The following is a 13176-nucleotide window of genomic DNA, read 5'->3' on the forward strand; positions in this document are numbered from 1 at the left end:
CTAATAGCTCCTTCAAGGCAAGGACCCTGCTTCGTCTCCCCTCCTACCTGGACCCCAGCCCAGGGCTCCACCCCCAGATAATGGGACAGGACCTCTGCCCTCCGAAGAAACATACTGAGAGGTGGGAAGATCTTCAATTTCCACCAGGACACCCTTCTCCAGGAGCTGGGCCGCAGTGTAATGAAGAGATAGCTGCTTCTTCCCTTTCCCAGAACTCCTGATTAAACAAAGGCCCCAGAGAATTAATCCAATAAACTCTTCAGCACTAAAGACAGTGTACTTTCTGTGGCTGGTAGGAAGGAAATTAGACCCTGAGGGACACTTCTCGCTGGTGGGAGACATAGGAGGGGCTGCACCTGAGCCCAAGACTCTGCAAGGGAGACCGAATACCCAAGTTAGGAAGGGGCCATGCTGTGCTGGAGGGAGATGCCCCGCTCCCAGCTGGTAGAGAGTGGGGCCAAGGTTGCCATGGGCAGGGTGAGAGGTCACACATGAAGAAGGCAGCACCTACTTGGACCTGGGGCCCAGGTGGTCCAGGCAGGCCCGGATGTACTGGCTGTAGTAGTCGCCCTGCTCCTCATAGAAGCTGGTCTTAGCGTGCAGGCCTTGGAGCGTGGCCCGGAGCTTCACCAGCTCTGCCTTTCGCCGCTGCCGGTGCCTGCGCTGGTTACGGATGTCCTGGGGTTGGGGGACCAAGGGAGGAGGAGTTGGCCCTTCCTGGCAGGAGAGCCTCAAGGCCTGACCCAGGCCCAAGAACAACTCACTGCACCTTCAGGAAGAGCAGGAAGAGGAAGATTTCAAGGCTACTTTTCCTGAGAGGGGGACAATCCCAAGGATGCCATCCCAAACCTTCAGAGGATGTCTTTAGGACCTTCCCCACTGAGGAGTAACTGTCTCCAGGCCCCCTGATTTTCGGGAAAAGAGAGCTGCACGCATACCTCCTTCCCTGACTAATTCTAAGGCCTTTCTTTCCAATTGGACCCTTTGGAGGGCTAGTGGCCTTCCCCTGGCTGGTGACAATTTGGGGTGGGCACTTCCCAGGGAGAGGCCTGCCCTTGAGGTGCCAATACTATGCACACATGTGCATGCACACACACAAGCACACATGTGCACACACACACTGATCCCAGGCCCAGGTCGTTACCTTGGCCAGTTCGTCCACCAGCCCCTGGTAGCCATTGTTGGCACTGACCAGCCCCAGGCTCTCCAGCCGGCGCAGGTTCCGCAGGGCGCGCCGCTGCTTCTCCGCCAGTGGCAGGAGGGCGTCAGCTTTCAGGGAGCGGCCGTGTCGAAGGGGCTCCGAGTTCTGTGCCTCGCAGGCCTGGCGCCAGCACATCAGCCGCTTGTGAGCGGCTTCCTAGGGGGCACGGATGCTGCCTTAAAGGTCTGTCTGGCCCGACCAGTCTGTCCCCAAGCCTGGGCAGGCCCCAGGGGCACCAGCAACAGAGGGGCACTTCAGGGCATCATCAGGAGCGTGCCCCGGAGCCCAGCTTCTGGGGGTGGCTTGTGAAGAACATCAGGTGTAACATCATAGACATGGAAGGCCTCATGGGTCACCGAGAGGAGCAGAGGCCCAAGGGAGACCCAAGGGAAGCGCAGCAGAAAGGATCCGACAGACACTGGCTGCGACTTCCCACCACGGGCTCTCTGTGATGCGCCAGGGTGTCTGGGCATTTCCCTCCTGTCCTGTGTGCTGGGACGTGCCTCTTCTGCCATCCTACCTTTTCTCTGGGAGGCCCTGGCTTAGTCTACACTCCAGCCCCTGGCCCCCCACCCACTTAGCACTTTCTCCTGCCCCCAGGCCTTCAAGCGCCCACCCCCTGCCCAGCACCAGCCCTTTGGCGCTCGTTCAGGTCGCCTGCCCAGACTGCCTCCTGGCACCCCCCAGCACCAGCCTGGTGTCAGGGGCTGGTGTCCCGCAGAGCTCAGCCTTGTTTCAGCAGGGAGTGGGGAGGAAGGTGGAGTCCCCGGACTCTGCAGCCAGAGGCTCCCCACAGCTAGGGCTGCTCTTCTCAGCCTGTGGGTCTCTGGGGTCAAGGGCAAAGGCCTTGGCCCACCAGAGTTCTCATTACTGGTGAGCAGAGGTGTCTGTTTGTGGTAGATTGTGGGTGGGGTCCCGGGGAAGGAGTCGGCAGTGCTGGTGGCGTGAGGTGGAACGATCCAGTACCTGTGAGCTGGACACTGACAGGGACAGCATCTCCTTGACCGAGTCCCCATGGTGGAATTGCATGATGTCGGCCAGTAACTGCTTGGTGCTGCAGGAGGAGGAGGTGGAGGGGGAGAGGTGAGGGACAGGGGAAGGGTCTGGATGTGGGGCGGCTAGAGAGCTGACAGTAAGTGGACCCCGCCTAGCATCATGGCTGCCAGGGACACTAGGGAGGGAGGAGAGTGAGGGGGAGTGTGCGAGGAGAATGCAATCAGGAGGGAGACCCCTGTGGTGCAGGAAGCGCTACCACCGTGGGAACATTCTGTGCTCTTCCACTTCTGTGTCCTCTGCCTGCAGGGCCCTCCCGCAAAGTGTCTTCCTTTGAGTTTCTTGGCTGAAGTTCGCCCTTGCTCCTCTGAGACCCTTCCCAACCCAGGTGTCCTTCTCCTCAGCTCTCAATGCACCGGACACCTGCCTCCCTCTTGGTGGCTCTGGCTGTGTGTCCACCCCTAGCCTGACCCCGCTGCAAGGCCTTGGATGGCAAGACAGAGCTGAGCACCAGCTCCCTGTTTACAGGGTGAATGAATGAGGGGGGGGCGCCTTGCTGGCAGGGAGACCGAGGTGGTGACTCGGCTCCTCTTCTGCCCGAAGACCAGCCCAGCCCTTGTGAGGCCTCTCTCACTTTTTAAAAAAAATATATGTTTTTATTGATTTTAGAGAGAGATAGAAATATCAATTGGCTGCTTCCTGCACCCTCCCTACTGGGGACCAAACCTGAAACCTGGGCATGTGCCCTGACCAGGAATCGAACCGGTGACCTCTTGGTTCATGGGTCAATGCTTAACCACTGAGTCACACTGGCAGGGCCTCCCTCACTTTTGCAGAACTGGGGGAACCGAGCTCCAGGCCCATGTCCTGACCATCACTTGGCAACAACAGGAATTAGAACACGAGCCCCACAACCAACTGGCCGTGGGGCTCTGGGCCAATCGCTTCACCTCGAGTTTCTTTCCGCAGCTGGAAAGCAGCCTGTTCCCCAGGTCAAATGATAACACGAAAAAGCATTGGACCGACAGCCCCACAACACACCAAGGTCTGTGCTGCCTGTGTCCTAACTCTCCTTTGCCTTCAGCCACCACACGGAGCAGAGGCTGGGCTCCGGAGGAAGGCGGCTGAGAGGCAGCCAGGGGAATGCGGGAGGCCCAGGGAGGACCCTCTGAAGGACAGGGGAGCCCAGGAAGGAGGGGGACCGGCCACTTCTGTGCAGGCCATTTTACTGGCCTGAGGGGGAAAGCGCAGGTGAGCAGGGGGCCGTGGCCACGCCCACTCACCTCAGAAGAAGGCTCCGGGCACTGGTATCATCAGCGTCTGTCTCTAGCCCTTCGAACTTGTTGGTAAGTGTCAGGGACACCTCTAGCTTGCTCAGGTCCACGCTCCCATCGGCGGCTACATTTTCCCCTGAGGCAGGGTGAGAAAAGGGAGAGACGAGCATGCACATCCACATGCAGACAGGGTCACAGTAGACACTGCTCCAGGCACCCCTCTTCCAGGAAGCTTTCCCACACTGACCCCGGCACCACCTTGTGCCCTCAGCCCTGAGCACCAAGGGGAGGGCTGTTCCCCACAGAGCTCACCCTTGTGTTACTGCCTCCCCAACTGCGCCAGCCTTGGGTGCCCTGAGGGCAGGGCTCTACCTCCCTGAGCCTAGACTCCTAGCTCTCTCCTATCTGTCCGCACCTCCATTCTGTCTACCCCAATCTGTATGCTTTCTCCCAATCCATAACTCCTGAAATCCTGAGCAAAACATCGACTGGCTGCCTCCTGCACGCTCCCCACCAGGGACTGAGCCTGAAACCTGGGCATGTGCCTTGATTGGGAATTGAATTGGCAACCTCTCGGTGCACGACACAACGCCCAACCAACTGAGCTCCACCGGACAGGGCTATCTCATGTGATTTAATTGGCCATTTATATGATGGTACTGTGTCTCTACTGTCTTCCCACTCTCTCCCTATCAGTCTGTGTCCACGTGTCCACCTCCCAATGAGAGGGAGAGGGAGGAAGAGTGGGTAACCAGCTTCCTGGCACACATCGCTGGCTGAACAAAAACTCTAGAGAGGGCAGGTGAGCATGCCCTGCTCACCTGCCTGTCCATCCCTCCCTGCAGGCCCCCAGCTGGCCCCAGCACGCACCGATGAGGTCAGGGACAGTGGGCAGCTCCCCGAGGTCCTCCAGGAGCTCGTGGAGGGGGTCACGGTGATCAGGAGCGATCCAGTCCTGGTGCTCCAGCAACAGCTGCAGCATGGAGGCAGGAAAGAGATGCAGGGTCTTAGCCACGCCTTCCTGCAAGGGTCAGCCCGCCACCCAGCGTGGACTTCCACAGCCCTGCCCACCTGCCCAGATACCCCAGGTTGCAGCCCCTCACCCTGTGGGTGTTGACCAGCTCCCCCACGGTGATGTACACCGTGGGTTTAGACACAGCCACCATGTCTGAGTACTCGTCCATCGCAAAGCGCTCTTCTGGCTCTGGCACCTGGCAGGCTCGGCAGACGAACCTCCTATCTCCACGGGGAGAGCATGTGAGAGTGGGGCGGGTCAGCACCTCCTCGTGCCTCTGGCCCTCTCCAGGGACTGGTCAAGCCAGCTCTGACGCTCCAGTCTCAGCTCCCACCCTCTGTCCTGCCTCCCTCTCTCCCAGTTCCCCCCAAACCACTTCCTTCAATAGTCCTCTTTCCCTCCACTGGGGTGTCCTTCCAGCAATCTCCCCTCCAGCCCACTAACTATTCTCTTCACCTCATGCCTCTCTTCCTCGTGGATTCCAGAGAGGGGAAGTGGGACATGGAAGATCAGAAGAGGAGAAAAGGGGGACAGAGAGGAACAGGGTGCCAGGACCCTAGACCTGAACTTGAAGTGCGTCTCCTCCAGATAGTCGTTCAAGACTTGCAGGTGCCGGCTCTCCCCAGAGAAGGTCTTGCCAGCTGCGGCATGCTGCAGGAGCTGAGCCACAGCCCCCAGGGTGTGGCGCTGGGGGGTGGCCAGGGCACCGCCCGCTGCCATGGCCACAATGTCAAAGGCGTCGGGGGCCACTACCGCTGGGTTCAGGAACCGGTAGTACAGCAGGTTCCCTACCACCTGAGGGCAGAGGAGACATCTCACAGCGCTCCGGGCTCTGCCTTGGCAGCCCAGCCCCACCTGCCCAGCTCACTTGGCTAGAAAGGCCCACCAGGACCTAGAGCAGGCCAGCAACGTGCTCAAGGTCACACAGCAAACTTGAGCAAGAGGTAGGACTAGAACCCAGATCTCCCGACAAGTCTAGGGTTGTCACTTCATGTCCCAATTGCCTGTCCATCTTCCACCTGAAGCCCTGAGGGTAAGCCAGGGTCCATCTTACTTCCTACATTTTTACAGGACAGGGTTTTTTGTCCTCTGTCTCAGTCTAGGGGTTCACAGGCACCATCGGGGCAAAGGACAGCCCGGGCGGCTGGGGAGGGGAGACACTTGCCTTATAGATTTCGTTTTCCATGGCATCAGGGAACTTCTCTGCCAGAGTCGTCTTCAGGACCTTGGCCACATACCGCATCCCATAGCTGGGGACAAAACAATTGGTGTGCTGTGTTCCTGCCCATTTCTACCAGCGTTCAGAGCTCAGCAGGTCAGGAGTGCCTGCCTGCCTGCCTCTCCCCGCCCAGGCTCAGCCACACCAGAGTTAAGCACCAGCACGGACCCTCCACAGCCAGCTCCCTGATGCCCTCCTCCAAACTTCTCTGGATCTTGTCCCTCCCTCATGCCCTTGTGTCAGTAACCCAAGACCAGGGCCCTCATCCACTAGGCTCTCACAGTTTCCCATCGAGCCTCAGAGTCTCCTTTGGCCCCTGTAGTCTCCCCTGGGGACACTACAGTGTCTACCCCGCCACCCCCCACAGAGGCACCTTTAGCCTGTGCCTTGGGTGTCTGATCCGCACAGCCAGAACGCTGTCCCAGGACAGCCAGGGAGGCTCTAAGGTGGCCAACCTTGCCAGCTATCACAGCACCGTGACGGGCCTGGCCTGGGCGAGACAGGCCCAAGGACAACGATGAACTGGAGTAGGAGCTCCAGTCCTGACTCTACCACTAACCAGAGATATCAGCTTAGGCTTTTCTTCCCCTTTGGAAGTTGTTCCCTGGTCTGGAATATGGGGATGATTATTCTTTTTTTTTAAATTTACTGATTTAATTTTCCTAAAAAAATTTTTTTATCCTCACCCGAGAATATGTTTATTGACTTGAGAGAGAGAAGAAGGGGGGAGGAGAAGGCAGCGGGGAAAGAGAGAGAGAGAGAGAGAGAGAGAGAGAGAGAGAGAGAGAGAGAGAAACATTGGTCGGTTGCCTCCCATACGTGCCCCGACTGGGGATCAAACCTAAAACCTACTTATGTGCCCTGATCAGGAATCAAACCTGAAACCTTTTGGTGTACGGGACAACGATCCAACCAACAAAGCCACCCAGCCAGGACTATTTATTGATTTTAGAGAGAGGAAGGGAGGGAGAAGGAGAGGGAGAGAGAGAGGAAGGGAGGGAGAAGGAGAGGGAGAGAGAGAGAAACATTGATTTGTTGTTCCACTTACTTATGCATTCATTGGTTGATTTTTGTATGTTCCCTGACTGGGGATCAAACCCACAACCTTGGCCTATTGGGATGATGCTGTAACCAACTGAGCTACCCAGCCAGGGTGGGGATGATTATTCTTGCCCTCTCTATTTCATAGGGTTTTTGTGAGGATCAAGTGAAATGATGTCTATGAAAGTAATGGTGGAATGCTATTCAACATGGCAGACTTTATTTTTTAAAATTATTATTATTCTTATCATGGATGGACCACCTACAAATTTCTTTAAATTTGTTTAAGAGCTATTTCTATCTCCTAGGGTACCAGAGACCGTAAACTCTTAATCCAGCTTCCACTTGGGGAGCAGTTTTAAACTCTGTGGGTCCCTCACCTGCATCCCCACTTTGCCTCTTGCAGCTCTGAGCACAAGGAAGACTGGCTGGCTGAATGATGACCTAGATGAGGCTCACCTTGTCAACGTTTCCAATCATTTGCTTTACAAAAAACCCTTACTGGCAAATTTTAAGAAAGGAGAGAACTATAAAGTGCTTACTGATTTGAAGTATTTCTTATTTTTGACGTTGTGAACTGGAGAGTCCTACCGTCCCGCCCCCCCCCCCCCCCCATTTGCTCTCAGACAATAATATGTCCCCATAATCACTTGATGTTTCCTCTCTGGCTCCAGTGAAGTCCTGACAGGCCACATGCAGACCTGCATCTGTATTCCAGCTCAGTCTCTAGCAGGGTATCCGTGCACTCTCTCCATGCACCTCCTAGAAGCCCTAGGGCACCCCCAGCCACATCCCTTTGTCCTGCCCCACCCCTTCAGGACTGCTCTGCTCTTCCCATCACAGCCAGGCCTGGCCGGGGCGGGGCTGTTGCACATACGGAATTTGGTCCACAGATGAGATGATGGCTACAAGGAATTTGTCAGTCACGGCGAGGAGGCTGCGAAGGGAGATATCCAGTCGTCTCTGGACCTCAGGGTGGCTCAAGGCCTGCTCTGGGGTGACGTTGTAGGGGAGGTGGCTGTGGGCAGAGAGAGACAAGGTATCAGCCAGAGTCCCCCTCCCATGGCCTCCCCTCCTAAGGTCTTCTCCCTTAAACTCTTCATCTAACAACAGGATTGCATGCACACACATGCTAAGGGCCGCCCAGCATGCTTAAGGGGGATCAGGCCAAAATTAGGAAAAGGACTCAGAAGGGACTGGATCCATGTGAGTGGAAAGTAAAGAAAGAGCTGGAATAGCCACGGGGAGGTGGAAAAGTGCAGAAGAGAACGGAGAACCTGGAGCCTGTGGGAAGTCTCCCGAGGGGAACTGAGGACACCAGGGCTGCGGGCACTTAGGCTTTGGCAGTCAGAGAACAGGGAAAGCTGGGCCAGGGCCTGGCAGTCCCCCCACCCACACGCCTGTGTGCCACCGCGAGAAGCCACCAGCACTGCCTGCCCTCCTCAGTGGCTCCACTTCCCTAGTACCTACGCCTCTGAGTGATGCCTCCAATCTGTAAGGCCAACCTATTTCTCCACTATCTCATTTGCCTATTCATCATAAATCTGAATATTCATCGATACCCCTATCAATAAGGAGTCCATATCCCAACTCCTAACAAATCTGACATATCATTTACCAGCACTGACACAGCAATTAAACAAATTTGCATACTCATCTGTGCTGCCCTATGTTAAGCACACCAGGTCCAGTGTCATTTACATCAGTCCCATGTTAATTACCAGAGGAGGTCTGAAAGGCTACCTTATTTCAACCTATAGGGCTGGTGTCGTATTTGCATAATCAGCATGCTCATTTACATGCCACCTTCAAAGTACACCCACGCTTCCCCAGTGAGGCCCAAGACAGAGCTGATCAAAGAGAGCTCTCCCTCTGTCCTCTGCCCATCTGCTCACCTGCGCTGCCCTGTCTGGGCCTCGGTCTGGTTGACCCAGCTCTTGTAGATGTGAACAGGGTCTGTGTGGATGCTTAGCATCTTGTCCTCCAGCACGTCCTGGATTACCTTGCTCAGGATCTCCCTCAGGGCACTCTGTCCACGCCCATTACGGTAGAATCTCACCACCAGCCTCACCACAGTTGGGTTGCCTGTCACCATGTCCTGGGGTTGTTCTACCTTTGACCTATGGTAGGAAGTTCAAGAGGTCATTGAAGCTGGCCTCCTGCCTCTGTGTAGGACACACAGTTGCTTTTCCTTTTTGAGATTTTGGCTCTTTGAAGCCTGCTCTGGTGTCCCTCCTCCTAGAAATGACCTGCTATCTCTAGCTCATCTTTTGTGCGAAGATGTCAGCCCATGTCCTCCCACTGTGCTGTCCTAGGAGACGTCTGACAGTCACTCCACAGGAGGCAGAGAAAAGAGGTCTTCTGATTCCATTTCTAGCCTCAACCCTCGACAAATGGCCACCTTGTGAAGGAACCAACAATGGCATCTCTTAACCTGTGCTCTTTCCATTCCTTTGCATCTGGAAAACCTACTTGATTTCCTCCTGGAGCGCTGTCCTGAACAGCTGGAGCAGGAGATAGGCCTCGCGGCGGTTGGAGGCATAGTTGTACAGACTGAAAATCACCGACTCCATGAACTTGGTGGTTTTATTCTGTGGCATCTGAAAGATCAGCTTGGCCAGGTAGATGGGCTGAGTCTGCAAGCAATGGGGGAGATGGGAATGACCGCTCACGCACCTTGAGGACCAGTGATCAGAGAAAGGACGGTTTTCCTGATGAGAACTTGGGATGGAGAAAGCACTGTCACCTTTTCTCAGGGGCACTAGAAACATTTCAGACAAATGGGAGGGAACAGTCTCTTTCTCAGGGGGTAAGGCATTAGGACTACGGGAAAGGACACCTCACACGGAGGCAAAAGCACCGGCAGGCCTCAAGGTCCCAGACCCTCAGGAGGCGGCGGAGACATCTCCTTCCAAAGTCCTCTGCTCACCTGGAGCAGGTAAAAGAGGTGCTGGTAAGCTTCTAGTTTCTGCCGTTTCTCTTTACTCAGCGCCTTTAATCCCTTCTGCTTGTCCAGAACCATCATGTCCGACAGCTGCTCCTTGTTCTTCTTGGTCAGCTTCTTGCAGTGGAAGACCACCTCCTGCGGGGGGCGGGGGGCGGGGGGGGAGCAGAGCGGATGATACAACCAGCCCAGGCCAGCCCGGAGCACAGAACATATGGTCCAGAATCAGCGCCTGGAAGAGCCAGGGCTTTCTGCTGTTCAAGGTATTCAAGGCCTGAGCCAAGGGAGCTAAGCAGTTCCAGGGTGAGGAAGGGCCCCTCCTTCTGCCCCAAAACTCCACCGGGCACCCCTGCTCTCACAGGGGGAGTCCCCAGAGAGGACTGGGGTGCCAGGCCGAGGCATCATGTCTACTGGTTTTGCTGTTAGTTCTTCTTCTTCTTCTTTGAATTTATTTGAACCAAAACTGACAATAATTACCAGGAAGCAAGATCTAAAATGCTCCCCTGTTAGTTCTTATTGGACTGTTGTACAAATTTAAGCGGAGGTATCATTTCTATCCCATCCCTGCGTAATTGTATGGTAATTTACAGTTTAAGGAGCCATCTCTCTCTACATTTGGCCCGGTGAGGTGGGCCCTCTCATTATTTCCACTTTACTAACGAGGAAACAGACTCAGAGGTTAATCACCAGCCCACAGTGCCTGGCATCAGCAGAGCCAGGCATTCCAATTGTATGTCCAATGCTCTTTCTACTATATCACATGTGCCCAACAAATTACTAGGGCAGAGGACCCCTGAGCAAGGTGATGAAATCCAGACATTTAAAAATAGTGGATTAGCAACCACAGAATGTCACTATCACTGCTCCAGAAGCAGCCAGATTTGGGGGCAGGCCCCTCACCTGCAGCGTGATCCGGTTCTTCACCAGCAGGCCAATCTTGATGTCCATGAGGTTGAGGTCCTGCTCTAGCTGCTGGTTGGACCGGATCGTCCTGACCACCTCTTCCTGGAGCTTTAGCAGCTCTGCCTCAGCCAAGAAGTCCTGCTGGCTTTGATTCAAGAGGTGGACAAATCTGCGCACCACGCTGAGAGGGGGGTGGGGCGTGTGGACTGGCAGGAAAGAAAGAGGCATCGGGATCAGAATGCGCTCACCAGAGGCTTCCCCGCCCACCCCCTACCCTAGTCATGCTACCCTCAGCCCCCCTTCTGGTTACGGCCAGCAGGCCCCCAGACCCCACCTGGTTCTGCTTGTAGCTGGAGGACAATGGGCGGCCTCCCAATCGGTCCTGTCCCTGGCCTCCTCCTTAACCAGGTATGATGAGGACAAGCTGTCCCTCCCATGCCGGTGGACTCACCCCCAACCTGGGCCTATCCTAGTGATCGCCACACCAAAGTCAGAGCCCCAGCTCCCTCGGATGATACCCCTGGGCCCACCTATTCTGATTTACTACCCACTTCTGCTGAGCTAACTTGCTCTCATCCTTCATCCCAAGTTCATTTCCACCTATCAGCCTCCACTCAGCCTTACCTGCCCCTCACACAGCCTCCTCTGTCAGGAGAGACTGCACAGGGAGGAGCAGGAGTAGAAGGGATGTCCAGTGGGTTTTATATTATAGGGAGGTCAGAGCTATGAAAAACCATGGTGCTTCTCCTGGAATCTCTTTTGGAACGGGTATTTGAGCAGAGAGAAGCCTCTGAGCTAAGCTACAGGCTATAACAACCAAACTACTGCAGACAATATTCACTATGGGACAGAAACTGCTTTATACACTTACCACAACCCTGTGGGGTCAGTATACTAAGACCAATTGATGAGCTCACCGTGGCACAGAGAGGGTAAACAACTTGTCCTAGTTTACACAACTAGTAATAAATAAAAAAGAGTCAGACTTGGAAGATGAATAAAACTAGGCCCTGTCCAGTAAGGGAACTAGACAAGGAAACCACAATTCACGACAGTGTGGTTGGTGTGTGTCTTCAGAGGTGTGAACGTGGGGACCTTCGGAAAAACAGAACCGGCCACTCAAACCCAGGAGAGGAGCGAAGGAAGGCTTCCCGAGGAGGGCAGGCTCTCACCTGATGACCGAAAAGGAGGTGCGAGCAAGGGAGCAGGGCTGTTTGAGGAAGCGCCGGAAGGCCCTCCCTCTGGAGCACAGCAGAGGGTGCGGGAGGTGAGGACACAGCCAGGGGTCAGTGAGGCGAGAGGTACAGGCAGAGGCTGGAGCAGAGAGCACCTCGGAAGCTGCGGTTAGGACACAGACTTTATGCCCAGGTCAATGGGATTCCCGGGCAGGATTGAAGTAGGAGAATGGCCAGATCACATGGACAGGTTTTTTTTTTTAATTGATTTTTTACAGAGAGGAAGGGAGAGGTATAGAGAGTTAGAAACATCGATGAGAGAGAAACATCGATCAGCTGCCTCCTGCACACCCACTACTGGGGATGTGCCCACAACCAAGGTACATGCCCTTGACCAGAATCGAACCTGGGACCCTTCAGTCCACAGGCCGACGCTCTATCCACTGAGCCAAACCAGTTAGGGCCACATGGACAGGTTTTATGGATTGATCTGGTTACTGCCTGGCAGGTGGATCTTGGAGTGAAGAATGGTAACATCGAAGACAACTGATGGCATCTTGGATTCAATGAAATACAGTTCATTAACTCATTTAATCCTCAAAACAAGATAGGTGCTGCCATTGTTCCCATCTTATAAATGAGAAAACTGAGGCAATAAAGAAGTCAAGTCACCTGCCTAGGACCACGTGGCTGGTAGATGGCAGTGCCGAGTGAAGCTTGTGATAATGAAACTGGGAGACAGAACTGGGAAAAGAAACTTATTCCAGGAAAACTATAAACGAAAGAGAAGCAAATGAAGATGAAGGATGGCCAGGGCAGTGTTACCAGCGCACGGCAAGAGAAAAAATAAAAAGGGCCAGGCTGGGGAGAGGGAGGAGGAAAAGCAGCTGCTGCCGGGAAGCAGATGGGCTGAGTGTCCCTGCCAGAGGGGGCAGGCGGTGCCCCCGCAGGCAGGACAGGGTGGGATAAGGGCCAGAGGAGGTGAAAGAGATGACTCTTGAACAGTCTATTCAACTTGGAGCCCAGGCGTGTGACCTCAGGCCCAGAAAGGAAAGGGGCCAACTTTTTCGGGTACCCAAGGTCCAGTGGGGAACCTGGAGATGGTTCGCAAGGAGGAGGAGGATCTCCAAGGCTGGGCTTCTGGACTATGGACAGGAGCCGAGAGCAGCCTAGAAGGACTTCTTTAAGGCTTGAAATGCACACCCACCACTGGGAACTGGGGCAGCGCCTTCATGCTCCCGGCACTGCAGAAAGGACTCCAGGAGCTGCACCTGCTTCCCACGGAGGTGGGCAGGTCGAAGGGTCATAGGCAGGGAGAGGGCAAAGTGGGAGAAGGCTGGACCTCTAGGGAGAGGAGGAAGGTCCTTTCCTTTTCGTGTGGCTTTGGCGGTAGCAACAGGAAGAGAACGAG

The 13176-nt window shown here is 55.0% G+C and overlaps 1 protein-coding gene across 3 annotated transcripts in view; it reads right to left on the minus strand.

Moving 5' to 3' along the window:
* IQGAP3 (IQ motif containing GTPase activating protein 3) overlaps positions 1-13176 on the minus strand; it is a 40952-nt gene that overhangs the window by 5712 nt on the left and 22064 nt on the right. For all 3 annotated transcript variants that reach the window (XR_013813006.1, XR_013813007.1, XM_079762188.1), the window contains exons 23-36: positions 10588-10796; positions 9673-9825; positions 9216-9379; positions 8639-8863; positions 7621-7761; positions 5649-5733; positions 5046-5278; positions 4572-4704; positions 4339-4441; positions 3478-3604; positions 2168-2255; positions 1145-1357; positions 512-678; positions 116-217 (exon numbers count right to left, since the gene is read on the minus strand). Coding sequence is in view for 1 of the 3 variants with exons in the window: in XM_079762188.1 (XP_079618314.1) it covers positions 116-217; positions 512-678; positions 1145-1357; positions 2168-2255; positions 3478-3604; positions 4339-4441; positions 4572-4704; positions 5046-5278; positions 5649-5733; positions 7621-7761; positions 8639-8863; positions 9216-9379; positions 9673-9825; positions 10588-10796 (2143 nt within the window). In the remaining 2 variants the exon portion in view is untranslated. The remainder of the gene's footprint in view (positions 1-115; positions 218-511; positions 679-1144; positions 1358-2167; positions 2256-3477; positions 3605-4338; positions 4442-4571; positions 4705-5045; positions 5279-5648; positions 5734-7620; positions 7762-8638; positions 8864-9215; positions 9380-9672; positions 9826-10587; positions 10797-13176) is intronic.

Source organism: Cnephaeus nilssonii (assembly GCF_951640355.1).
Source record: "Cnephaeus nilssonii genome assembly, chromosome: 21".
NCBI classification, from domain to species: Eukaryota; Metazoa; Chordata; class Mammalia; order Chiroptera; family Vespertilionidae; genus Cnephaeus; species Cnephaeus nilssonii.